Source organism: Scomber japonicus, chromosome 23, assembly GCF_027409825.1.
Source record: "Scomber japonicus isolate fScoJap1 chromosome 23, fScoJap1.pri, whole genome shotgun sequence".
NCBI lineage: Eukaryota > Metazoa > Chordata > Actinopteri > Scombriformes > Scombridae > Scomber > Scomber japonicus.
The window spans coordinates 1,237,167-1,249,482 of NC_070600.1; the positions used below are offsets into that span (position 1 = coordinate 1,237,167).

Here is a 12,316-nt window from a genome sequence, read left to right on the forward strand (position 1 = left end):
AAAGGAAGGTCTAAAAACTTGCCATGAATATCCACAGTGTTCAGAAGATTGCTTGCTGCCACTTCAATTATGGGAAATATGCTACAACCTGCAAGCGTTCCAAGACGGTTGTACAATCGGTTGTTTTAGAATGTTTTAAAAATATTGTGCCATGGTAATATTGTACTATATCCATTACATTTTAATTTAATTTTTTGGAACTTCAACTGATGTGAAGCATCCACTTTTGTGTGCCTTTTCACACATGTAAATATTAATGGCATTAACTCAGATGTATCAGCTTTTAAAAAAATCTGAGTTTCTGACTTGAAATTTCATCCTGGATGTTTAGCTGAACTTGGTAACTGGTAATTATGATAACTCCCACATGGCATGAACGCAACAATAAAGCTGGGGAATCCTTTAAAGGAGCTAGTTTGTATGAATGGTAAGTCTTACTTATACTGTACTTATATAGCATTTTTCCAGTCTTCTTGACCACTCAAAGCGCTTTTACACTACATGTCACATTCACCCATTCATACACATTCACACACCATTGGAGCAGCCATCAGGAGCAATTTGGAGGAGCCGGGAATCAAACTGCCAACCCTCCTCACTCTACCTCCTGAGCCACAGCCGCTCTAGTGAAGTATTGTCCAACTACGTCTATCAATAACAAGTGTTTGTAGAGGTTCTAAGTCGCTACTTAAAGGCCAAAGATCGTATATATGGGGATAACACTGCATACTTTCAGACAGTCTCTCCTCAAAGACAATTTACTGATTACAATCCAGCCTTACGTTGTCTCCTCTACACATCTGATAATCACTGAATAAAATGGACAGCCTATTAGAATTGTTGTTTTAGGAAAGTGATCAATTGTTGGATGTAGCCTGCCCCATTTCCTCCAATGAATAGAGTATAATAGTCTTTATTATCATTGTACATATACAAAGAAATTGAAAGCAGTTAAAGTTAAAAAGTGCTTATAAAAGTATAACTATATTAATAAATAAATACATATTTAGTACTAATCTAAAAGAACGCACATGACATTCCACACTCTGCTGTCATTATTGCACAATTTTTATTATTGCAATTGTACAAAAATCAGGTTTTCTGAGCATTTACAGCAGTTATGGCTCTAGCATGAAAACTGTTTGTTTTTATTGTCCAGATGTATTGTTTATATTGTACAGACTAGACTATTCAATGACATTTGATCAATTGAATCATACTGGTTGCATTCAATCTAAATGTTTATCTTGCACACACGATATGTGATAATGGTTCTCAATGCATTAAGACTTACAGCCAAGAGTACATCTCTGTACCTCAGAATTAAGTGTTTGCATAAGCTATAACCATATTTTTAGTCTTAGTGTGTGAAAATTTGACTTCTTCTTCCTCTTCTTCTGTCAGCCCATCAGGAATTCAGTATTCATCCACCAGAACTTTAGAGCTCTTAGAAAAAGCATATAAACCCATAGAGAAGCACAATGTTCAGATCATTTAGATATAACTGTAATAAATAATAGCGAATAATAATATGAATAATAATAACTGCACATTGTAGAGTCTGAGTCTGTGTCCAGGTCGCTGCCCTGATAGTTAATGATATGAGTGAATGCTGCAGTAAAAGCCTGCAGCCTTTGGATAATTCTTTTCATTACTGGAAGAGTGGCCTCGGGATTCATAAAATCCACCACTCATCCATCCGTGTTCTGCTTCAGTGAGCAAGCTGCAAACATATCAATATTCCTACACAGGGGGGAAATATTACTGCTCCTACTGACAGTGACAACATCAGCCAGAAAAGCAGTCCAGATTTCACATTAAGTGCCTGAGGCCTCCACATGACTTATTTTGAAAAACTACAGCTGTTGGAGGAGCTGGAACTGCTTATGGCAGCTGTTTTAATTCAAAACTATTTACAGTGTACCGCATTCCCTCAAGGAGTGGAGGAGGAGGAGGAGGAGGAGAATTGATCGGTGGCTCGTTCGTTCACTCTGATAACCGCCCCCGTTTCATCAAAGTGGCGTGCCCTATCTCTGCTGGCATCATGAAGGAGCGGATCACAGAGGGTTCCCCGCCCCGGAGGATATAAATGCAGGGAGAGGGGAACACCACCAGCAATTACCCTGAACCTTTCACTCTACTGGTGTCTGACACGGAGCCACTGCACAGCGAGCCCACGCCATCTCTGTCACCATGAAAGTAAGTACAATACACAAAACATTAACTTTCCTTTCATTAGGTGGAACAATCTGCTTTATTCATTTGAATTGTGTCTAGACGTGGTATTAAAAATAGTCAAATGTAATTAATTGCATTTTCACCTGGACTGCTTTACTAAAACACCACACTTTGAGTTTTCATGTGGAATCCAACATGTTCTGGCTTTTCATGAAGGAATCATGTTTGTTTTTTTTCTAAGCGAGGTTCAGTTATATTATTTTATTTTAGTTTCAAAGTTTAGTTTGTGCTTCAGTGAAATTAATGTTGGTGCGCGCACCCCGTGCGTAATGCGTAGTTTACGCACCACGTGTCGGATTTTTGCTTTTGAAAATGATGCTGCTGTGTGATTTTAAATTAAAATGTTGATCATCTTATCTTACTTTAACTCCCACAGGGTTTGAAGACCATCACATTAGCTTATGTTCTCACACTTCTACTACTGGCAACGTTTGTCACGCAGTCGTGGAGCGCACCGAAGGTAAACCTGGTTCTTTTAACCCTTACACACTGATCAGGGTCTAATCTGACTCTTTGTTCACCTTTGAGAGAAGAAAAAACACGCTTTTATGCAGCTGAAACACTCATTTATTCATTGTTTGACTCAATTGTTAAACAATTATATTTTTTAAAACTATTGAAAAATACTGTTTATTCACATTTAATGTCATTCATTCATTCTGCATCAACAAAAAGTGTAAGAACTAAAACTGAAGGAAAACTGTGAAATGCTCCAATATGAACAGTATGTGAGGGATAATAAAACTACCAACAGTGAAACTTTCACTAATAATTTGAGCAAGTGTTAAAAACTGTCTGACTCAAATTTTATGGAAGAACAAAACTGTCCAAACTGTCCTCTTTGTTTCATACTAACAGGGCTCTTTCCAAAGGAGAAACTGGACTCCGCAGGCTATGCTGTACCTCAAAGGCACCCGTACGTACCCACTGATCACATCCATTCCACTGCACAGTAACTGATATTATGGCTGAACAAACACAGATGCTTTCTCAGAGGGAATAATGAGTGCTGGGTTTGAATTTTGTGCACTTACAGAGGGACGCAGGTTCATCTCAGAGGACCGAAAAGAAGGAGACGTGTATGACACATTACACTTAGGTACAAAGTTTTACTGAGTTCAAAAGCAGAATCAGAATTGATCGTTTTTGGAGGACTAAACATCATAAAACACATCTGTTTAAGAGGATATAATAAGATATGACTGCATGACATCACTGAGTCCCACTGCATATAATCCATCATACTCAGCTGTCTGTTTACAGCTGTTGTATTTAAAGCTCTTTATACTGGACACTTACTTTTACAACATAATCTCCCAACTTGGTTCAATGTTGATTATTTCATGTCAGTACAAACAGCAGCTGACTTGTTATTTTATGGATATTGGATAAAGTGGTTTTGGGGTTGAGGTGGAGTAGCAGTGAGTGAACGGTGTAAATGAATGCAGTGTTTGGTGTTTGTTCCCTCACAGAGACCCGTAGTCAGAACACAGAGAAGCTGAGCGTAGACCAGGCAGCCGCCGTCCTGCTCAACTTCCTGCAGCAGGCCAGAGAGGGAGGTTTGTATCAATCTAGCTGTTTTATTTACTCTAAATATGAGCTTCATTTGTTTTTTTGGTAGAATATTAACTGTTAATCATAATACAAATACAATCATCTCTACAATCACCTGAAAATCATGCAGAATGGGCAGCAGTTCTTTCTTTTTCTCTTCTTTTTTCTTAGCCCTTAATAGTGTTGCAGTTCTTCCTTCCAGGCTGCCACAGCTTTAACAACCTCCAGTGTTAGAGCAACATGAATATAGCCTGACAGGCAAAATCCAGGGCAAACAAATTGTTGGAAAACTCACTATTGGGGCAGCTGTGGTTTGGCTTGGCGGTTCAGTTCCCGGCTCCTCCAGTCCAGATGTTGATGTGTCCTTGGGCAAGATACTTAACCCCAAATTGCCTCTGATGGCTGCGCCAATTGTGTATGAATGGGTGAATGTGACATGTTCTATAAAAAAGCTTTGAGCGATCAAAAAGACTAGAACAGTGGTATATAAGTACAGTCCATTTACTATTTCCTTCAAGCTTACTGCTGTGACTCCTCTTGTCTCACATCTGGATTACTCACATTTGGCAGCTGGACAGTAAGAGAACACTGCTAAGAGAGATTTTAGTGAACCGGAAAGTGAAGGGAACCCAAAAAAATGATTTTAGAGAAATGACACCCTTGTCATCATCATCATCATCATATTCATCTTCATCACCATCATCATCATCATCATCATCATCAGCTGTAGTTTACACAGTTTATCTTCTTGGCATGGCGGTAGTGTTATAATCCTGCACTCTAACCATCCATTACACCCACTTGAACAAGCAGGTGAACATACACTTAAATTTAAGGATCTTTCCATAACTTTTAAGGTATTTTAGGGATTAAATTCAAAGTAACTGTTATAGTTTAGGTATAGAAATAACAAGAGATCATCAATGTCTAGTTATTTAAATTGTAAATGGTATACATTTTTCAGCTGGTGCTATACTGCAAACCTAATAGTCCTTTGTTTTTGAAGTGTTGTTGTACCCAATAGCTGTCTGAAAACTTTTATTGTTGTTCTGAAATCTGAAAACTTTTTGATTTTAGTCATATTTCCTGATGAAAGTTGATAGTTGAGTTTTCTCAAGACCTTTATTTGACTCTTCTTCTGTTTATCTCTCTCTCATCCAGCTGATGAAAATCCAGACGAGATGTATTTCCAGGAGCTGCCGGTGTGGAAGAGAGAATACTTCTGATAAATGTCATACCTTTGTAAAGCTGCCAGAGTTCTGTGTGAGGAAACCAACAGCTGTTTTGTAAATATGAATTCTATGGTTTGAAATGTGATGTTTTAATAAAGAGTTTGAATTCATAGCAACACTGGTGTGACACTGTCTGAAGCTCTAAGCTGACACAGATGTACCTTTAGCTCCAATGAAAGGATATTTTACAGCTCAGCATACATTCTGTTACATAATAGTTACCATGACAATGAGTCCTGACCTCAACTTTATCCAACACCTGTGGGATGAACTCGATCTTATTACTACCGCCTCACTGATGCTGCTGTGACTGAATGGGAGTTCATCCTTGAAGTCAGGCTCCAACATCTGGTGGAAAACCCAAAATCAGAAAAGTGAAGGCTGCTTGAGTGTCTACATATTTACCACACTAACACATACACAGCATGTCCATGTGGGCCCTATAAGGGTTAAATTTGAGCTGCAAATATGAGTCCCAAGTGGGTTTGTCTGCAGTTTTCATGGTGGCCCCACCTGTGTTTACCCATATGGGCTTCAAGTGGGTTCTGACTGGATTTCAGGTGTGTCCCAACTGGGTGAGACCCATGTAGGCCTCATATGTTTGCCATATGGGGTCTAAGTGGCATCAGAATGGACCTTAAATGGGGCCCATTTAGCCAGCCCACATGGGCTTCACATGTGGGGCCCATGTTTCTGAAACAATATGGGGCCCATACAATTTGCCCTGTGTATGCACATGCCCAATTAGCCCATTTACATCCCTTATGGGGCTCATACAGTCAGCCCATGTGGGCTTCACATGTGGGGCCCATGTTACTGAAACCATGTGGGACCCGCAAAATGTGCCCAGTTCAAGCCCATGCCCACTCAGTACCCACGTAGTCCATGTTTAACCCATGTGGGGCCCACATGGACATGTTGAATGGGTAGCAACAGCATTTTTGCACAGTATTTGATCCTAATAATTCATTCTGAACAAATGCAATACTTTTTTGTCCATTCTACACCAGATAATGATGTGTCATGGAAATCTCATACAATTTTAGGGAGTAGTCATGCTTTAGTTTCAAATCTAAAACATTTTGTTTTAGATCTGAAAAGTTAATAGAGGTTCTTTGATCCAAAAGATACAAGCTTTTCATCCATCAGTAGCCACGTGTTATGCTATAAATTACACTTATTGAACATGTTAATGGTCGAATCAATTCATCTGACCTTTGCTACATAATCATAAATAGTCTACTTAGACTGGTGATGTTTTTGTCTCATACACAATGAAGCCTCAAAATAACCTCCAAATTAAAATCCAAAGACTTCTCAGTGACTTGACCCTCAGAGCTAGCATCCACACAAACAAATTATTGATTTCAGCTGATGAGAATTCATTGTTTTAAAAACTAAACTCTGCCTAGTAGCTGATACACACTAATGCAGTTTTAAGAAGTGGATGCTGCAGAGCAGATGGAGGAACATGTCGGATAAATTATGTCATAGGCCATTCACAACCATGTATACTAGCTTCCAAATGATGTGATGATATGACTCAACTTCTCAACCTATATGATATACATATTCTGTAGGTTTCAAGAACTCTGAATGGAAGATCTCAAAACCTATTTTGGCCTAAATTTGACTGTAAAACATAATACAGTTACAGCTCAAAACTTCTCCTTAATACTTATGATCAAATATAACATAATTTGATTACATTATAATAGTAATAGTAATGTATACTGCACAGAAATTTGACACTGTACATTTCATGAAGATCAATCTAGGCTTCTCTTCTTCTTCTTAGTATTATTATTAATATTATGATTATTATCATTATTATTATTATTATTATTAGGGCCCAAGCGCTGACCAGCTCAAAGCCCTATTGTATCTGTAAACCGACATGCATGGGGGGACGAGGGCCCCATCACCACTGCTTGCAGCTTTAATTATTATTATCATTACATATTATGGGTAGTAGTGGTATTGTAGTAGCAATATATTGACATATTTTTATTCTATTTGTTATTTGTTACTATGATATGTTTGTATTTGATATCTATCTTGATATATTTGTTTTGTTTAGTGAAGTAAAAGAGAAAAAAATTAATTTAAAAATAATTTATAAAAACCTGTGACATCAGAGAACAGTGTTAAAGCAATATAATTGACTATACATGAGAAGGGACAGCAGGGTGAGGTCAGTACTGTAGGATGAACTTTCCTCAGTAGAAATAAAGGAGTTAAGATATGACAATGCTCATTGTCATGTTTTCCTGACAATATCATTAATGTTATAACTGCTGCTGCATCACTTAGAATATATGTCAATAAAGATCTCCATGTTTAAAGCACTTGTAGGACTTTATTGTGTCACAAATCCACAAACTGTAAAGTGACTGTGAGTTGAGGTGATGAGGAGTTGAATGTGTGGCAGAGGTGTGAGTATGACAGGTGATGAAGGTGTGAGTATGACAGGTGATGAAGGTGAGTATGACAGGTGATGAAGGTGTAGTATGACAGGTGATGAAGGTGTAGTATGACAGGTGATGAAGGTGAGTATGACAGGTGATGAAGGTGTGAGTATGACAGGTGATGAAGGTGTAGTATGACAGGTGATGAAGGTGTAGTATGACAGGTGATGAAGGTGAGTATGATAGGTGATGAAGGTGTAGTATGACAGGTGATGAAGGTGTAGTATGACAGGTGATGAAGGTGTGAGTATGACAGGTGATGAAGGTGTGAGTATGACAGGTGATGAAGGTGTAGTATGACAGGTGATGAAGGTGTAGTATGACAGGTGATGAAGGTGTAGTATGACAGGTGATGAAGGTGTGAGTATGACAGGTGATGAAGGTGTAGTATGACAGGTGATGAAGGTGTGAGTATGACAGGTGATGAAGGTGAGTATGACAGGTGATGAAGGTGTAGTATGACAGGTGATGAAGGTGTAGTATGACAGGTGATGAAGGTGTAGTATGACAGGTGATGAAGGTGTAGTATGACAGGTGATGAAGGTGTGAGTATGACAGGTGATGAAGGTTAGTATGACAGGTGATGAAGGTGTAGTATGACAGGTGATGAAGGTGTAGTATGACAGGTGATGAAGGTGTAGTATGACAGGTGATGAAGGTGTGAGTATGACAGGTGATGAAGGTGTAGTATGACAGGTGATGAAGGTGTGAGTATGACAGGTGATGAAGGTGAGTATGACAGGTGATGAAGGTGTAGTATGACAGGTGATGAAGGTGTAGTATGACAGGTGATGAAGGTGTAGTATGACAGGTGATGAAGGTGTAGTATGACAGGTGATGAAGGTGTGAGTATGACAGGTGATGAAGGTGTAGTATGACAGGTGATGAAGGTGTAGTATGACAGGTGATGAAGGTGATGAAGGTGTGAGGGTGGAGCTGGATGCTTCTTCAGTTTCCTGACTCTCCCGGCTGCTTCTTCTTTCCCTCTGGTACGGTTCCCAGGACGAAGGGAGCCTTGATGTTCAGCCGGTCCCTCTCAGCCTCCTCGTCTTCATCGTAGGGCTCGTCATCGTCCTCCTCGTCGCTGTGGTGGGGGGTGGAGTGGATGGAGGCAGAGGGGGAGGGGGGCACCGAGTGCGGCCGGGGGTAACGGAAACCCTCCGTCTGTGATCACAAACGAGTCTTAGTTATTAAAGTTTGATTTACAACCTCCCTGCCTCACATCCTTCCTTTCCTCCCTCCTTCTTTTCTTCCCTTTTGCATTTATCGCTTTTACCTTGTTCCCTCCTTTCTTCCCTTCCTTTTTACACCCATCGCTTCTTCTCTTCTACAGTTCCTTCCAATTCTACTGTACTCAAGTTTATTCTTCTCCTCTTTCTTTCCTTATTCTCGTTCGTTCTTCCTTTTTTAGTTCTAGTTAAGGTTCTTTAGTCTTTATTTTTTTCCTTTTTTTAAACATTGTATATTGTATATTTATATAATTACAGATTATTTTAGAGATTGTTTATTGTATATTTTATTTTATTTTATTTTTTTATCACTTCACCATTAGAAGCCAACTGTTGTGTACATTTTGAATCAAAAAAGTTTACCTTACCTTACTTTACCTTAATACATAAAAGATCTAAAATAGAGTCCAACTTTGTATCAAATAAGAGAATTGTGTATTATTTCTAGTATCACACACAGTCCTTTAATCAGAGCAAGGAGAGCAAATGTTTCATATAACACTGCAGTAATCAGCATCAGCACACTCCTCAATGATGTCTTGTCATTCATCCAAATGTTAGGCTGTCAATTAAATCCTGACAAATGTGGGTCAGATTCAACAGTGTTCACTCTGTGCATCAGTCAGATCATGAGGAGGAGTCTCATGACCAGGAAAGTGTAAAATAGAAATGCTGTGTTTCATGTGTTTGATATTTCACTGAGAACTAAGGTGTTCAAATCATGTTTAACAACTGAACGTCACATCCAGAAAACATACAACACAATAGAAATCAAGCAGTTACTCTGTGCTGGCAGATATTAGCACATATTTGTAGTGTAATAAGCTATTTCTCCTGTGTCACTCTTTCATTTGCACATGTTTTGGTTCTGTTTTCATTTTCTTCATTTACTCATGAGTTGTTTCATTCATTTGTCTGCAACACCACAGCTCCCCGTATCTCCCACTCCTGCTAATGTATTGTATATCTATTGTTTATTGTATAGTATATATAGTATTTGGAGATTGTTTTTATTGTATATAGTATTTTATTTTATTTTATTGTCTCATTCATCATAGTAATTATTTGTTGTTTCATTTATTCACTTAATGCCTTTATATGGAAGCTGGTTTTGGTTCTATTTGGTTTTTAGTTAGCAACATTCTTTTTTTTTTACTTTTTTATATTATTACATATTTTAAGAAAAGATATTCCTTTATTAGCCCCACAGTTGGAAAAGCTACATTATTACAGCAGCAAAGAAGACAGTGAAATAGAAAGAGCATCAATCAAAAGAATAAGTAAGTACAAAAGCAATAAAAAAACAATAGTAGTAAAAAATATAATAAAATAATGTAACATTATGTACAAGAGTAATATTGGTGTTGAGTGATAATATGCCTGAGTTGATATTGCTATTGCACTGATTTAAAGTGAAATGTATGCATGTATATTGCTAAGTTGAACTGAAATTAGTAGTACACATGGAATACTGATATTGTACAGAAGTGAACATTAAAAATAGTTTTAAATTATGTGAAACTTTGTGAATTAAGGCCATGGACCACAGATGATGTCATTATTTGTTTGGTGCAGATACAGAAATTGTGCAATCTAGTTTGTAACATTGAAATAAGATTGGTGCATTTATGCCATGAGTCTGTCACTAGGTGTATGCAAATATTAAAATGACATGTGGAGTGTCCTGTCCTCCTATTGGCCTCTCTGTCACTAACTGTCTAATCATAAAGACAACATTTTTTTGTCATTTACTCCCTAATAGTGTTGTTTCCTCACCTTGGGAGGGGCCAAGGGATCCACTTTGAACTTGTCAGGGAACGCTCTGCTGAGTGCGAGGTGACGGGCGTGTATGTAGAACTGTTAGTAACAAGATACATCATCATTAACATTTTAAAAAACAACAACACTACAGATCAAACCTGTGATGCTCTCTCTCCCTGTCATACTGTGTATCCCATCTTTCCAACTGTATCATGTGAATTGGAATACATGCATGATTACAATGTACAGTTATGTTGTTTTCTTGTCATGTAAATTTGGAGCCATTCAAAACAACATGTTCTGGCTGGTTTTTTTGGGCATCATTAAATCTGTATCCAGCAAAATCCCCATTTTCACAATCTCTACAAAGAAGCCAGTGAGTCAAATGTTCTCCCAAACTGAATTTCCCTTCATCCTTCCTATCATCCAGTGATTCAGTGCAGCAGATACAGACCCGTCCCAGGTATCTCCAGTCCAGCAGGTCAGACAGCCTCTCGGTTCTGTTGCGCTGGATGATGCGCTGGCGCAGAGACTGCTGGCAGAAATTGAACATGAACTGTGTCAGCTGATTACACGACTCCTCTGGTGAACGGAACCGCCGGTCCACAATGTAGATACCTGAATATGAGAGAGACATGGTGAATGGTAAATGGAGGATGAGGTATCAATGTGTAATACATCTGTGTGTGTGTGTGTGTCCACACCATATGCAGCAGGGTCTGAGATGTGCTCCTCCATGAAGCAACCGAAACCCGACAGATTGGTGGTAACACTAGGAATGCCCATGACAGTACATTCACCTGCAGAAGTAGAACATATAGAGTGTTCATAGATCTATACACATATAATAATTTCAGGTGATAAAATACACCTTCTGGAAACCCAAGGTCTGCAATTCTTAGGCATCTACACTGATCAGCCAAAACATTAAAACTACTGACGGGTGAAGTGAATAACATTAAAGTCCATGTAAAGTAAGAATAAATATGTGTTCTGAGTTTGACATACCACAGAAAAGTGTGTTGTTAACCACCCTGCCAAATTTGAATAATTTAAAAAATCGCCAAATATATGAAATTAGGCTTCAAAGTTGTGTAAAAATCAGCTTCATGGATGCTGGGTCTGAGAGCTTTCTGCTGCTAGCTTGGCAGCTAACTGGGCTGCTAGCTTGGCGGCTAACTCTGCGGCTAACTCAGCTAACTGGCTAACTGTAGACTGTAGTAGTAGTAGTGTGTGCTGAATGTATTTATACCTCTACAGCAGTAGCGGGGGGTTTATGATTTTCAGACCCGCCCACTAAATCCTGAACACAGAAATGTTGAAACACAGTTTGTGAAGCCTAGCTCCACAATTCAAATCTAAATGGTTGAAATGCTTTTTACACCTTTTTTAGAAATACATTTATGACCTATTTAATGTGTTTAGAAGAAAATGTTTGACTTAATTTTACATGGTCTTTAATTATCTCGTTACAATGGCACCTGTCAAGAGGTGGGATATAAAAGGCAGCTCGTCAATAGTCAGTTCTTGAAATTGATGAGTTGAAAGCAGGAAAAATGTTAAAGGGAGAGTGAAAGGATCTGAGCAAATGTGGGACTTCGACAAGGGCCGAATAGTGATGGCAGGATGACAGTCAGAGCATCTCCAACACAGCAGGTCTTGTGGGGTCTTCCTGGTACACAGTGGTCAATTACCTACCAAATGTAGTCCAAGGAAGGACAACTGATGACCATATGACAAACCTTGGGTCCTGGCATTCATGAGGGTGTTTTTTTGACATGAACCACCAAAATACTGTTGCAGACCAAGTTCCCCCCTTCATGGCAGCAGTATT

General features: G+C 38.7%; 2 protein-coding genes and 1 long non-coding RNA gene across 3 annotated transcripts in view; 2 read left to right on the forward strand and 1 right to left on the reverse strand.

The window, feature by feature from the left end:
- Window positions 1-2,193: 2,193 nt before the first annotated feature.
- Window positions 2,194-5,018, forward strand: spx (spexin hormone). The gene is made up of 6 exons (XM_053314193.1): window positions 2,194-2,199; window positions 2,615-2,698; window positions 3,097-3,154; window positions 3,275-3,337; window positions 3,711-3,797; window positions 4,954-5,018. Exons 1-6 carry the CDS (start codon window positions 2,194-2,196, stop codon window positions 5,016-5,018), a joined length of 363 nt encoding a protein of 120 aa, XP_053170168.1.
- A 3,053-nt stretch (window positions 5,019-8,071) lies between these two features.
- LOC128353283 (uncharacterized) lies at window positions 8,072-8,517 on the forward strand. Its single transcript, XR_008320841.1, has 3 exons — window positions 8,072-8,212; window positions 8,304-8,335; window positions 8,397-8,517. It is a non-coding gene; the product is annotated as an uncharacterized LOC128353283 (long non-coding RNA).
- Window positions 8,290-12,316, reverse strand: part of gys2 (glycogen synthase 2) — a 28,039-nt gene continuing 24,012 nt past the window's right edge. Inside the window, exons 13-16 of the mRNA XM_053313968.1 lie at window positions 11,187-11,282; window positions 10,937-11,100; window positions 10,498-10,578; window positions 8,290-8,656 (exon numbers count right to left, since the gene is read on the reverse strand). Of these exons, the coding sequence (XP_053169943.1) occupies window positions 8,441-8,656; window positions 10,498-10,578; window positions 10,937-11,100; window positions 11,187-11,282 (557 nt within the window). The 3' untranslated portion in view covers window positions 8,290-8,440. The remainder of the gene's footprint in view (window positions 8,657-10,497; window positions 10,579-10,936; window positions 11,101-11,186; window positions 11,283-12,316) is intronic.

Excerpts from the sequence above, each read along its gene's own strand:
- spx (XM_053314193.1), top strand. Across the intron at positions 3,155-3,274 it reads GCTGTACCTCAAAGGCACCC|AGGGACGCAGGTTCATCTCA; the intron begins GTACGTACCCAC and ends GTGCACTTACAG. Across the intron at positions 3,798-4,953 it reads GCAGCAGGCCAGAGAGGGAG|CTGATGAAAATCCAGACGAG; the intron begins GTTTGTATCAAT and ends TCTCTCATCCAG.